Source organism: Equus caballus, chromosome 22 (genome assembly GCF_041296265.1).
Source record: "Equus caballus isolate H_3958 breed thoroughbred chromosome 22, TB-T2T, whole genome shotgun sequence".
Lineage (NCBI taxonomy): Eukaryota > Metazoa > Chordata > Mammalia > Perissodactyla > Equidae > Equus > Equus caballus.
In genome coordinates, this window is record NC_091705.1 from 7,956,290 (window position 1) to 7,968,991 (window position 12,702).

General features: G+C 46.7%; 1 protein-coding gene across 1 annotated transcript in view; it reads left to right on the forward strand.

Annotated features, from left to right (window-relative positions):
• Window positions 1–387: 387 nt before the first annotated feature.
• BFSP1 (beaded filament structural protein 1) overlaps window positions 388–12,702 on the forward strand; it is a 36,059-nt gene continuing 23,744 nt past the window's right edge. Inside the window, exons 1-2 of the mRNA XM_023626085.2 lie at window positions 388–1,338; window positions 6,566–6,626. Coding sequence (XP_023481853.1) covers window positions 965–1,338; window positions 6,566–6,626 — 435 coding nt within the window. The 5' untranslated portion in view covers window positions 388–964. The remainder of the gene's footprint in view (window positions 1,339–6,565; window positions 6,627–12,702) is intronic.

The following is a 12,702-nucleotide window of genomic DNA, read 5'->3' on the forward strand; positions in this document are numbered from 1 at the left end:
TATTTATATTTAGGAAGATTTTCATAAAACGCTATTAATTTCCTTCAACACCCACAATTCACTCTTAAATTTATCAAAGCCGAGCTTTGTTATTTCCAAAATGAAACATAGTAGCAAAAAAATTCTTTTATACTCTCTGAAATTTGGACAATTTATTAAATCTTTAGGCTGTAAGGATTTCTCTTTAGTTCAAAGAATCGATTATGCCAATATTCTGACGGAGCTCTGCTTGTTTCTCCTACTCCGAAAGGGATGTTAGAATCGTTGAGAGCATGACATTATACTAATGATAACCATGCGTGTGCTTCCTAAGTTATCGTACAAACAGTAGATTCTTCACGAGTATGCACATGTATCAGTGAGAACTTACTTGCAACATACCTTACAATTTATGGAGATGTGCCATGTAATTTTGCATCCATGGTTAAGAACCCCTAACATAAGGAGGATTCCTAAATCTCATGTTGTAATTATGAAAAAAAGTTGCTTAAGTAATCAGGAAAAAAACGGTATTGTTAAAAAGTTCCATAATTGAGAGCTAACTGAAAGAGAGGGAAGAGACAAAGCGAGGGGTCCTTGGACTCTTGAGCTAGTCCAAGTTTAACAAGCTTCCTTCACAATTCCCAGTGAACCCAATGAAAAGAAAGTCACGCCTCTCTTGTCCTCCTGACCCTCCATTCAATCACAAAGCAACAGGCTGCAACAATCACGGAACAAAAACCTCATTGCCCAATTTAACATTCCAACCCCCGGAGCTGGATGGTCCCCTCTAATCCGGCTCACAAAAGCAGGCCTGCTGCTCTTTTATTCTTCCCGAGGCTGGGCACAGTGTTGAGCCCAACTGCTGATCAGTTCTGGAACGTCCCAGCAGCGCGCCAGGGGCCTCCGACGTTTATTTAGCGGGCTGCTGGCTCGGCGGGGGCCTCCCGGAGCGGCTGTGCGCGCGCTCGCCCGCCGAGGAGCCATGTACCGGCGCAGCTACGTCTTCCAGACCCGCAAGGAGCAGTACGAGCGCGCCGAGGAGGCGTCGCGCGCCGCCGAGCCGGACAGCCTGGCCGACGGCCGGGGGGCCGCGCCTGGCCTGGTGGCGCTGCAGGGGCTCGGCGAGCGCGTGGCCGCCCACGTCCAGCGGGCCCGCGTGCTCGAGCAGCGCCACGCCGTCCTCCGGCGGCAGCTCGATGCCTTCCAGCGGCTGGACGAGCTGGCCGGCCCCGAGGACGCCCTCGCCCGCCACGTCGAGAGCAATCGCCAGCGCGTCCGGGACCTGGCGGCCGAGCGCGTCCGGCTGGAGCGCCAGGGCGCAGAGGCGCAGCGCGCGCTCGACGAGTTCCGGAGCAAGTAAGCGTCGGCCGTGGGGGCAAACTGAGGCAGGGCGTGGGCAGGTCCGGGAGCACTCTTCCACCTAGGGCTGGAGGGCCATTTCTGATCCCCTGGCGACCGATGACTTCATCCCTGCAGAGGGCACGCACGTGGCGTATTTCCCTAAGATAAGACTTTTCTATTTTGATAGCCCTTCACAGTTTACATGAAATGGTGCCATTCAGTTTTAATGTATTTTAAAATTTAGGTATAACGTACATACAATAAAATGCACAGATTTAAGCGCATAGTTTAATGAGTTTTCACAATGTATATACCCATGTAACTCCCCAAACAAGCAAGATGTTTCCAGTACCCCGGAGAGTTCTTTCCTGCCCTTTCCCTGTCAATCCCGCATCCCCGCCCTGTCTCCTCCGTGACCCCGGTGCCCACACCAGACAACCCCAGAGGCACCTAGTGGTCTGATTTCTATCGCCATAGGTTTACTTGCCTATTCTAGAATATCATAAAAATGGAATCTTACAGATGTACTCTTATGTATCTGCCTCCTTTTCCTCAGCACAATATTTTTGAGATGTATTAATGTGTTTAATCCTCACAGCCTCATTCTGTTATCGATGGTACCACCTACACCTATTTGACAGATGAGGAGACTGAGGCTCAGAAAATACAGGCATTTGGGGCAAGGTCACTCAGCTAGTGAATTGCTGCACTGGGGTGGGCACTCAGGCGCTGGGCATGCTGGGTCTAATGGCCTTCACCACATCACAGCCGACACCTGGAAATTGTTTCAGTGCAGGTCCTCCAGGGTCTTGCTGTTCAAAGTGTGGTCCATGGACCAGCAGCTTTGGCATCCCCAGGAGCTTGTTAGAAATGGAGACTCTCAGGCCCACCCTAGAGCTCTTGAGTCAGAACCTGCATTTTAACAAGACCCCCTCTCCTACCTCCCAGGTGATTTGTAGTTTAAGAAGTTAAACATTGATGTTTCAGAAGCCATGGTCCAGGGCACAATCCCTCCTTTCAAGAGACTGAATAAAGTGTTAAAATCACCTGAAAAGCTCATGAAAAGAAAAAAGATGAGCAGCAATTTGTCAGCATCTTTCCAAGTTATAAATGATGTGCTCTTTGACTCAGCAGGTCCACTTTGAGTAATTTCTGATCCTCCAGCAGGTGTCAAATGGCATGCCTACAACGATATTCACTGCAGCGTGATCTGTCCTGGCAAAAGCCTGCAGTCAACCTAAATGTCTCTTAGGAGGAGACAGGTTATAAAATTGTGCTTCCTTCAGGCGTTGGAATACTATACAATTGTTAAAAAAAAGGATAGCGTGTTATTATCATTTATTTAAAAAAGAAAGGGGGCAAGAGTAGAAATTTTTGCTTGCATAAGGAAAAAGGGGACATAAGCACGACACCAAAAAAACCAATGACACTGGTTACATGTGGGGAGAGAAGGGAGTGGGAACTGGGCAATGGAAGACAGGCAGAAGGGAGACTTTTAAGCAAACATCTTTTTATGTAATTGAAAAAAAAATGTCTAACCATGTAAGAGATTTATCCATTTAAAAATTATATAGATTAATTAAAAAATACAGATGTCCAGGCCCCACCCTGGACTTCAAGTGGAGCCCAAGAATTTAAATTTTTATGAACTCCGCTGGTAATTCCAGTGAACAGGCAGATTTGGGAACCCTGGTCTAGGGTAGCCAGAGGTTTTTCTCCAAATGTGCTCTGTGTTTGAGTTCCACACTGTCCAGCCCAGTCTTGGCCAGGTGTTCAGCTCTGTGTACTGAGCACGTTCATCAGATCATAATCATTGGTTCCATTCCCATCAGTCCTTCTGTTTCTGGTTTTGATCCACAGAAAGCAGGTTTGGACCGGGAAGAAGGGACCTGAAAATCCACCTGTTATGGCCCTTCATGGGAAAACCAAGGCCTGGATTGGGCCTGTGGGTGGCAGCACTTGAACTTGGGTTTCTTGCTCTGGGCCCATACTCTTTGCAGAACACCGTGTCTTCAAGAGAAGCCGTTCTTGGACTCCTGTGGAGTGAGGCCCAGAGATGGGACCTCATTCAAATGAAGATCATGTTCTCTAAAGCAAAGGGAAGTGTACACTGGGTCAGACACCTTGGGCAGCTCCGTGGGCCAGCAGGCTGCCCTAGAGCCCCGAATGGTCTCTGCCTGGTCATTAGGCCACAGTCCACTGTGATTTGTCTGGGGGAGCATGACTCCCATGAGCCCTCATTGAAGGAATGACCAAGTTGACTTTTCCTGGTCTTTTCCTAATTTCATTTGGTTCTGAGTTGTGTGTCGATCATGGAGCAGGCCCTTCAGGCTCTGTGATTTATGTAACAACTCCCATTAATTTATTCCCTCCTATTGTCCCCTTGGAGAAGTTTTGATATTTTGACTGGATTGTGGGATTTGAAAATTATTATAAGAATCATACCCATCCACGTCCTTGAGTACAGACACACCAAGTTTGTTTTTACATTCCAGAGGTGAGTTGATGACTAGCTAAAGCTAGGTGAAAATGCAGAAATGCGAAGGTGTATGCAGCCTTGTTAGGCATATTCTCTACTTGGATAGTTGAATAATTTCAAAATCAGGTCTTTGGCACATCAAACGAAGACTAAATAAAACAAGAATGGAATAAACACAAATAAAACTACCAAAATACATTGATGAATACAGTCAATTATTCAAATTGCTGAAAACCAAAAATTATTATGTAAAACAATCAGATAATTGAAGCCAAAGGGTTTCTTTACTTTATAAATTCACTTATATACTCACTTATGACTCTATATGAATAGATCATGAATTTTTTATAATGAAATCACTTATCTTTAATATAATATCTAGATTTGTCTTTACAGCATGAAAATTACCCATGATATCACATTAATGTGTTTTTTGGAACATGTTTTTAAGCTACAGAAATTCTTAAAACGTTTCTAGCAGGAACGAGCAATGAGAAAATGAGATTTTGTTAACGGTTTTATGCTCAAAGCTAATTAACCATTAAAAAAATAATTTCTGGCTCCATTAGAGCCACACACAAAGGAAACTGCTAAATGTGACATCCTGGTGTGAAATATAAAGCTTGGGCAAATATGTTTTGCTTCTGGTTATAGCTGAGCTTTGGGTGGCTTTAGAACTGGGAACGTGTGCACAGTCCACGTATTCCTAATTGTTCCTCCCTGAGGTCAGGACTCTTTGATTCTGAGGACACAGCAGCATGGTTTTCTGGCCCCGCTCACAGTGTCAAGTACTTAACTTGGGCCCGTGGTGTGGTGTACACAAAGGGCACAGAAGCCTCTGCTTTGTGGGTTGGGTTGAGTACTAATAAGGATTAGTTTCAGCCACAAATGGCATAAACTCAAGAGTGCCATTGGCTTATCCAGGATGGGAATTTCTTTCTTTCTTGAAGAAAGTTTGAGCCAGCAGTTGAATACCGCACTCTACAGTATTCAAGGCCCAGTGGCTTTTAAGAAGACAGCATCCATGTTTTAGGTGCAGGATACAGGAAGGGATGCAGGAGGGCACACCTACACCATGTTTTACTTAAGCTATCTGGAAGCCACCACAGACTTATGCTTACATCCCATTGGTCAGGATGTAGTAACATGGCTACACCTACCTGCAAGGAAGGCTGGGAAATGTAGTTTCTCCTCCAGGCAACCCTATGCCAGCCAAACATCAAGGGCTCTAACTCCTGGAGGAAGACCAGAATGGATATTGTGGGCAGCTTACAGGGAAGGAAGGGGGTCATTTGGGAAGGAGCCTTCTCTCTTAAGGAGGTGAAATTCCCCCTAGGGGAAAATCTCGCTCTAACCAGAATGATTTCTGGGCTCTCTGCTTCCTTGATCTCCATCATTTTCTAGAAGTCCGGAGAAGAAGTTGACTAGGGGGCCAGCCCTGTCGCCGAGTGGTTAAGTTCACGTGCTCTGCTTTGGCGGCCTGGGGTTCGTCAGTTTTGATCCTGGGCGTGGACCCAGCACCCCTCATCAAGCCATGCTATAGCGGCGTCCCACACAGAAGGACTAGAATGACCTACAACTAGGATATACGACTAAGTACTGGGGCTTATGGGGAGAAAAAAAGAAGAGGAAGATTGGCAACAGATGTTAGCTCAGGGCCAATCTTCCTCACCCCGAAAAAAAGCATAAAAAAAAGAGGTTGACCAGGAGAAAAAAATACACTTGTTCCTCATATCCATTGCTTTATTAATCTTGTGTATGTTTAAATTTGGGGAGTTTCTCTGCTCTACCCAGGCAGTGTGATGTGGCTATCAGAATGCAGTTTTGTTGTCAGACTCAAATCTGAGTCCTCACTCCACCCTTCTCTTAGTTTGGTGTCCTCCAGAAGCCAAGCCTGAGATGGGGGTTTGAGAGCCAGTCACTTATTTGGGAGGTGACCTCAGGGAGCATCAGTTGGGGAGTGAGGGGGTGAGGCAGGAACGGAAGGCAGCCAACGCCGAGTGTATTATTCTGCAAGTTACTTTCGTGGTCAACAGGAGCTAACCTTGGGGGTGGAGAACAGACCTCAGTTGTCCTGGCTGAGGTGAGGGGGCTGCATAAATACACCCACTCACCTCTGTCAGTGGTTGTAGGCTGCCCCCAGGGGCCCTGACTGTGGCCCGTCCAGCCTGCCCTGCCCACTGGCCCAGAGGAGACCTTTGGTGTGCAGGGGCGATGCCCCAGAGGTGAGGATGAAGTGACTGGAACATCTGCCTGAGGTCTTGGGTCAGTTTCTCAGCCTCAGTTTCCTCATCTTTCACATGGGGGTAGCACTAACTGCTCTCTTCCAGGGTTCTGTGAGGATTAAATGGTATAATCCGGAAAAGCTGACACATGTGGATTAATACAATAGTAGAGGAACCCCAAACAAGGTCAAGTTAATAAGGTGTTTGTTCTAGACCGGGTCGGGCTCCTCCCAGGCTCTGTGCCACTGCTGCGTTGGGTTTCAGATACGCTGGGAGGAGACCCCTGTTCTACTTACTGCTTCCCACTTACCCCGTGTACCATGCCCATGTCAGCACTTTCTGCGTGCACCGTGATGTGAAGAAGGTTGGAAAGCAGTGGGCTCAGAAATGCAGTATTAGCTCCTGCTTTAAAATGACAAATCTCTCCTTAAAGAGAGGACGTAGTTCTCATCGTGGATTAAATTTGACGCTGATTGTGTGATCGACACGTACGGAATCACAGAAGCTGCCTGACTCTCACTTGCGTGTCAATTTGCAGGTATGAAAATGAATGTGAATGTCAGCTGCTGCTGAAAGAAATGCTCGAACGGCTTAACAAGGTGAGCTGAGCGCATCCTCGGGTCTGAGTAATGACAGGATTGACCTGAATAGCGGAAATGATTGTTTCTCACGCCTCCTTGTGTTATTTTAGGATTCACCTATTTCTTTGGCTGTCAATCTCTTTCTTGACTTTGTACTTTCAACTAAATCTTTGTGAGTGAACTCACACCCCAGACACACACTCCTCTACCACAAGATGCAGGGTCTCATGAGAGAAGCATAGACTACTTATTGGTTGCGCTTACTGGCTCTTGCTTTGTCATTCAGACATATGGGTCCAAACATCAAACTTTGAGCAGTGGTTATTTGGATGCAATGATACCTCTATGCTGTTGGCTAAGAATATTGAGATTACTCCTCCACAGGAAAACTCTCAAGAGAACAGAAGAAATCTCCATTTCCCATCAAACTCCTCACTCTCCAAGCATAAAAAGTAGCCATGTGGGGGGCGCCATGGCTTCTTAGCTTCTTGCTAGAGATCTTCATCCAGAAGTCGTATGGAGTTGTTCTCTGCAGGGGGAGTTTCCTTCTTCCAACCTCCATCATTGTCCTTCCTTTCCTTCCTCCATCATCATCCTAATGGATTGGATTTTCTGCTTTAGCCAGGAGGACTCGACTACCCAACAGCAGAATAATCCTGGACCACAGAGGTTGGACAAAACCGGGGACAACAAATAGCTGTAAGCATTATCCTCTTCTGATCATTCCAGAGCTCAAATGTCTAAGCAGAAGGACCCATGGAGACTGTTTAATTGAAGGGTTGCTTATTCAGGCTCATGGCCACCTTCTCCCCTCTTGCTCCCTTCCACCGCCATAACCACATCAGAGTTGCTGATGAAACACAGTCCCCTTCCCAGCTGTGCCCAGATGTGGCCTCAGGGTTCTTCTCCATCTGGAACTTCAGGGAGGCACTTCAGACAGTCAGAGTTGGCTCAGGATGTTGCCATTCCCTGGCTTTATCCAACATCAGTTGTCTAAAATTATTCTGCTGGTTGGTGGGAAAGTCAGAAGTACAACCTAGGGAACCCGAATTTTGCTTTTTCTGTGTTACCTGCTGCATGATACTTCTGTCCCCTTCTCTGTGTGAGCATATAATGCATTGCCCAAATCAGGACACTGTGTGAAAGGAGGTGCTGTCAGTAATATGCAGGTCGAGTGATAGAAACTGGGGCTCTCTCGGGCCGGCTGGAGCATGTGAGCACCCCAGTGAGTGTGTGCTTCAGGAGAGCCCCAAGCTCAGTGACAGGCTCAGTGACTGGCCTTGTATTGGGTTGGGTTGCGATGACCCCAAGCCTGTTGGAAGTCTGAGCTGGAATTTGGGCTTTATTAGCTTCCAACATCACCCATTTGTTCTCCTGACACTCGTAGCTCATCCCCATTCTTGTTTTTGGTGATGATCCCAGGCTGCCAGATGGGACCGCCATCTTGTCCACAGAGCACTGCCCTCAGGGACGTAGGTACCTGACACCCTTCACTTAGATGCCAGTTTAGCCCCTCCGCAACACCACCATGTTTTGCTTTGTGAGTATTTTTCTTCACTGCCAACAGGGCTCTCCCTGGACTTACCTCTGAGGTTGTCACTCATGCAGTGCCGTCTTGGGCACTCCTCATAGAACAGGGAGAAAGAATGTAGTCCCTCTTTTTACCCTTGGTGGAAAGTGACATTGCATTTAAAAACAAGCTCAAACCTTCTCTTGTTTTTCTCTTATAAAGCAATACATATTCTCAGTAAAAAAATAAGAAAGTAGAGATAAGGAAAAGTCAGGAAAGGCGTGCCACCATTTCACCCCCCTGAAGAACATAGCTGTAACACCATCACGTGTATGGTGACATAGAGTGTGGACAATTGAAGCATCAGCCCTGTGAGAATGTTATGAAGGTTCTGGGGAAAGATGCTGCCGAGAACGTGGGCGAGGGCAGCACAGGCATCAGCGTGGCTGTTCCCTGGGTCCAGAGAAGGACACTTTTGCCCACAATGAGCTGTGCAGTCCAGAAAAGGAGTGTATCCCGTTAATGGGACCCTTCATGCTACTGCTGTGTATCTGTGAGACTTTGGGTGAATTGCCTTATCTCTCTGACCCTTGAAATGGGAACAGTGAAATGGGAACAGTGACAGTTCCCACCACCATAGGCGCAGATAAGAGAATTAAATGCATCGTGAGAATTAAATGACATAATGATGTATGTGACTTGCCTGTCATGGTTATTATTACAGAGCACTTGATGTGACCAACACCAGCTTTGTTTTCTCCAGACTATGGGATGCGTAGCCCTGGTGGAGTGGGAGATGATTCAGCTGGTGCAATTTATTTTTATTTTTATTGTTTGCTGAGGAAGATTTGCCCTGAGCTAAGATTTCTTGCCAATCTTCCTCTTTCTGCTGAGGAAGATTCACCCTGAGCTGACATCTGTTGCCAGTCTTTCTCTTTTTGTATGTGAGTCACCGTGACAGCATGGCCACTGACAGACATGTAGTGTAGGGCTGTGCCCAGGAACCGAACCCAGGCCACCGAAGCAGAGTGCCCTGAACTTAACCACTAAGCCACCAGGGCTGGCCCATGAATTTATTTTTATGATTGCCTTTTCTCTATAGCAGGTGACCTGAAAAGTTCTTTTTAAAATACATGTAAGTAAAAAGGAATCAATTTGAAGAAAACTACGGGGTGAATAATAGTACAAGTGATACTCAGGATATAGCAGAAATCCTGAACACAGCTCACAAAGGCAGGGAGTTGGGGAAGTCCATGCACTAGCTGTGGGAGCCTCGGAACGGCTTTGTGGTTGTTTATATTCCCCTAGAAACGATCCAGTCCAACCCCCTCTCCTTGCCAGTGAGGAGACTCACTCTTGGGGAGGTTAAATGAATTGGAGTCCCAGCCCATCCGTGGCAGGTCTAGGCAGAAGTCGGGGTCTTTTGTGTCCATGGCTCATTCTGCCCCTCCCAGGGCTAGTCAGGGAATCTCTGTCTCTCGGGAGACAGACGCAAAGCCAGGGTCTGGGTAAAGATGGCCCCTGAGCACTTGATGTTGGTGCCGGGTCCGTATCCCCTGGGCCACCCCTGAGGTCATCAGACATGCTGAGCACACTGGTGGCTTCCTGCATCTCTGGCTGTGGGAACGTGCGTAATCGACAGGAGGCACGGTCCAGCAGTGTGGACGTTAGCACGTCAAGGGCAAACCTCGGCCACTGAGGGATGGGAGGATGAGGATGAGGGGATGAGTCCTCCAGCTGGCCCACTGCTCGTAGTGACATTTCAGAGGGAAGTTCCACGGTCTCTCAGAGGGTCCCCAGCAGGACCGCGCCCTGTTGTCCACAGTGGGAACCTGCTCATTACACACCATTATTGGCTTTGTTCCCTTCCCTCTATCACTTCCCCCTCCCCTTCCAGTGCTTCCTGGAATCAGCTCTAAGTAAAGGACTTGTACCCAGTCTTTGCCTCAGGGGAACGCAAACTGACATAGCCGCTCAAAGGGTCAGCCAGGTGGGGGCTGGGCTTTCTTGTTCTTTGTCATTGAGATGATCGCGTGAGAAGAAGGAGGTGAAAAAGTAAGAGTAGAATTCCCGTCTTGTTGGCTGGTCATGATTTTCGTCGACCAATCTTTGACTGTCTCCATACGTCAGCTCAACAAGGTTTTGACTGTCCGCTCAGACTCAGTGTCCATTTCCTTTAGTCTCGTGGAAGGGATTCCCTCCTGGGTGTGGCCGTAGGAATGGGATACAGTGGAAATCACTGACCCAGTCTTTGAGTCTTGTTTGGAAAATATCGCAGTGTATGTGACAGGACTGATTACTGTTAATACTGCCCATGTAATTAAATCTCTGGAACAGAACTCCTGTAATTTTAACAACCAAATAAGCTAAAGCAAGCCACTCTTTGCTGTGCACTTTGAATGAAATAAATTCCTCAGCATACTATAGTCGGCCCTCCGTATCTGTGGATTCCACATCTGAGGATTCAACCACCCTCGGATTGAAAGGCCTATGATGATTGCATCTGTACTGAACATGTACAGACTTTTTTTCTTGTCATTATTTCCTAAACAACACAGTAGAACAACTATTTACATTGTATTAGGTATTTTAAGTTATCTAGAGATGACAAAGTACACGGGGGGATGTGCGCAGGGAATATGCAAAAACGACACCATTTTATATAAGGGACTTGAGCATCCTTGGATTTTGTTTTCTGAGGGGTCCTGGAAGCAACCCCCTGTGGATACCAGGGACAACTGTGGTTACATACTATGGCTGAAGTTCAGATTTTAAGACATTTGAGATAAATAGACAGATAGATAGATACAGATGGTTATTGGTTCCAGTAATGCCTGATGTTGCTTATCTTAAGAAAACCAGAAGTAGGGGCCGGCCCTGTGCCTGAGTGGTTAAGTTTGTGCGCTCTGCTGCGGCGGCCCAGGGTTTCGCTGGTTTGGATCCTGGGCATGGACATGGCACCGTTTGTCAGGCCACGCTGAGGCGGCGTCCAATGTACTACAACTAGAAGGACCCACGACTAGAATATACAACTATGTACTGGGGGCATTTGGGGAAAAAAAAGCAGAAAAAAAAGGTTGGCAAAAGTTGTTAGCTCAGGTGCCAGTCTTTAAAAAAAAAATTAAAAAAGAAAACCATAAGGAACAGACTTCAAAGTTTCTCTCTTTTTTTCCCTTTAAAATCCCCAGAATTTTAAAATGATGTAGGTTCTAGTCAAACGCTTTCACTTAAAAGCAATTTTAAGAAATATTTAAAGCTGCCCTAGGTGCTTTTCCTTGTGATTCGTCTATCTTAAACATGTCTGGAAAAGAGCGAGAGGCAGGGGAATTGAGGATGAAACGGTGGGCATGAAGCCTTGCCTTCGGGCTGCAAGCCTTCTTATGCCCAGAATCCCTCTGAGGCTGGAAATGAACGTCTGGAGAAGATGAGGGAACTGGGAGAGAGGAGTGTAGGACGAGGCTGGGGTTGGGGAGGCCCGATGAACAGAAAGGCAGAGGAAGAGCGAGGAAGAGTACAGAGGGAGTGAGAGCAGAGTCAGGAAAATGAGGCTGTGGGAAGAGGGGGTCTGCGGAGTGGTAAAACACCCCAGCATTTTCCTCCAGGCCAGCTTTAGCATCTGGAAGGAAAGCGACTCTAAAAGTTTTAGAAAGATTTTTGACATCCGAGTTTGAAGTGTTTTTTAATTAAACCATAATTAACTAGAAATGTTAATAAACTTGAATACCCACTCTTTATCAGTTGGTTTTTCGTTTGTTTGGGTTTTTTTTGAGTTGGGCTGCTTGGAGGTTGGATTTGGGGCTGGATGGAAATATGGACAGTTGGGTATTTAACGGATTTCTAGCATCTCTCTGGGTTGGTAAGGCTGATTTTTTAAGGGTACTTTGGACTCTAGTTATTTCTGCAGTCCCTTTCTCAGAAATGGTCTGGACGAGTGGTGCTGAACCTCAGTGCATCAGCGTCTCCTGGAGGGCATGCTAAAGCACAGATTCCTGGACCCTGACCCCGGAAATTCTGATCTGGTGGGTCTGGGATCTGCCAGATATTTTACATTTCTAAATATTTCCCAGGTGGTGTGGTCCAGGGACCACACTTTGTGAACCACTGGCCTAGATCTAAAACATACACAATATCAGGGTTGGAATGTTTTCTAAAGTTAGACTGTTGACCCAGAGTCTCGATTTGGAAAAATCTAGACGCTTCTGCTGGTGAGCTTTTGAAAATGCAGCTGACAGCATTCGAAGCATAATAAAAACACAAGCGTCTACACATTTCTGAGTTCTGGTGCAAACAAAAGAAAACACTTCCAAATGAATTCTTCTCAACATATCAGCAACTGCACATTCCAGTGGTACCTACTCACCTTTGGGAGTTTTCCCGGGCAGTTTATCAGCTAATTGTCTTCAAAGCAAGAGAATGTGCTTGTGGAAGCATCTGGTTAATCTCTCTTTTAAGGACAAATATTGACTGGCCTTTTATTATCACCATGAGTGTTTTTAAAGGCTTGGCTGATGGGACCTAAGCGTGGTTATTTTGGCATGATCCTGAGAGGGAGGTTGGGGAAGAATGGCAGCCACCTTGCTGGAC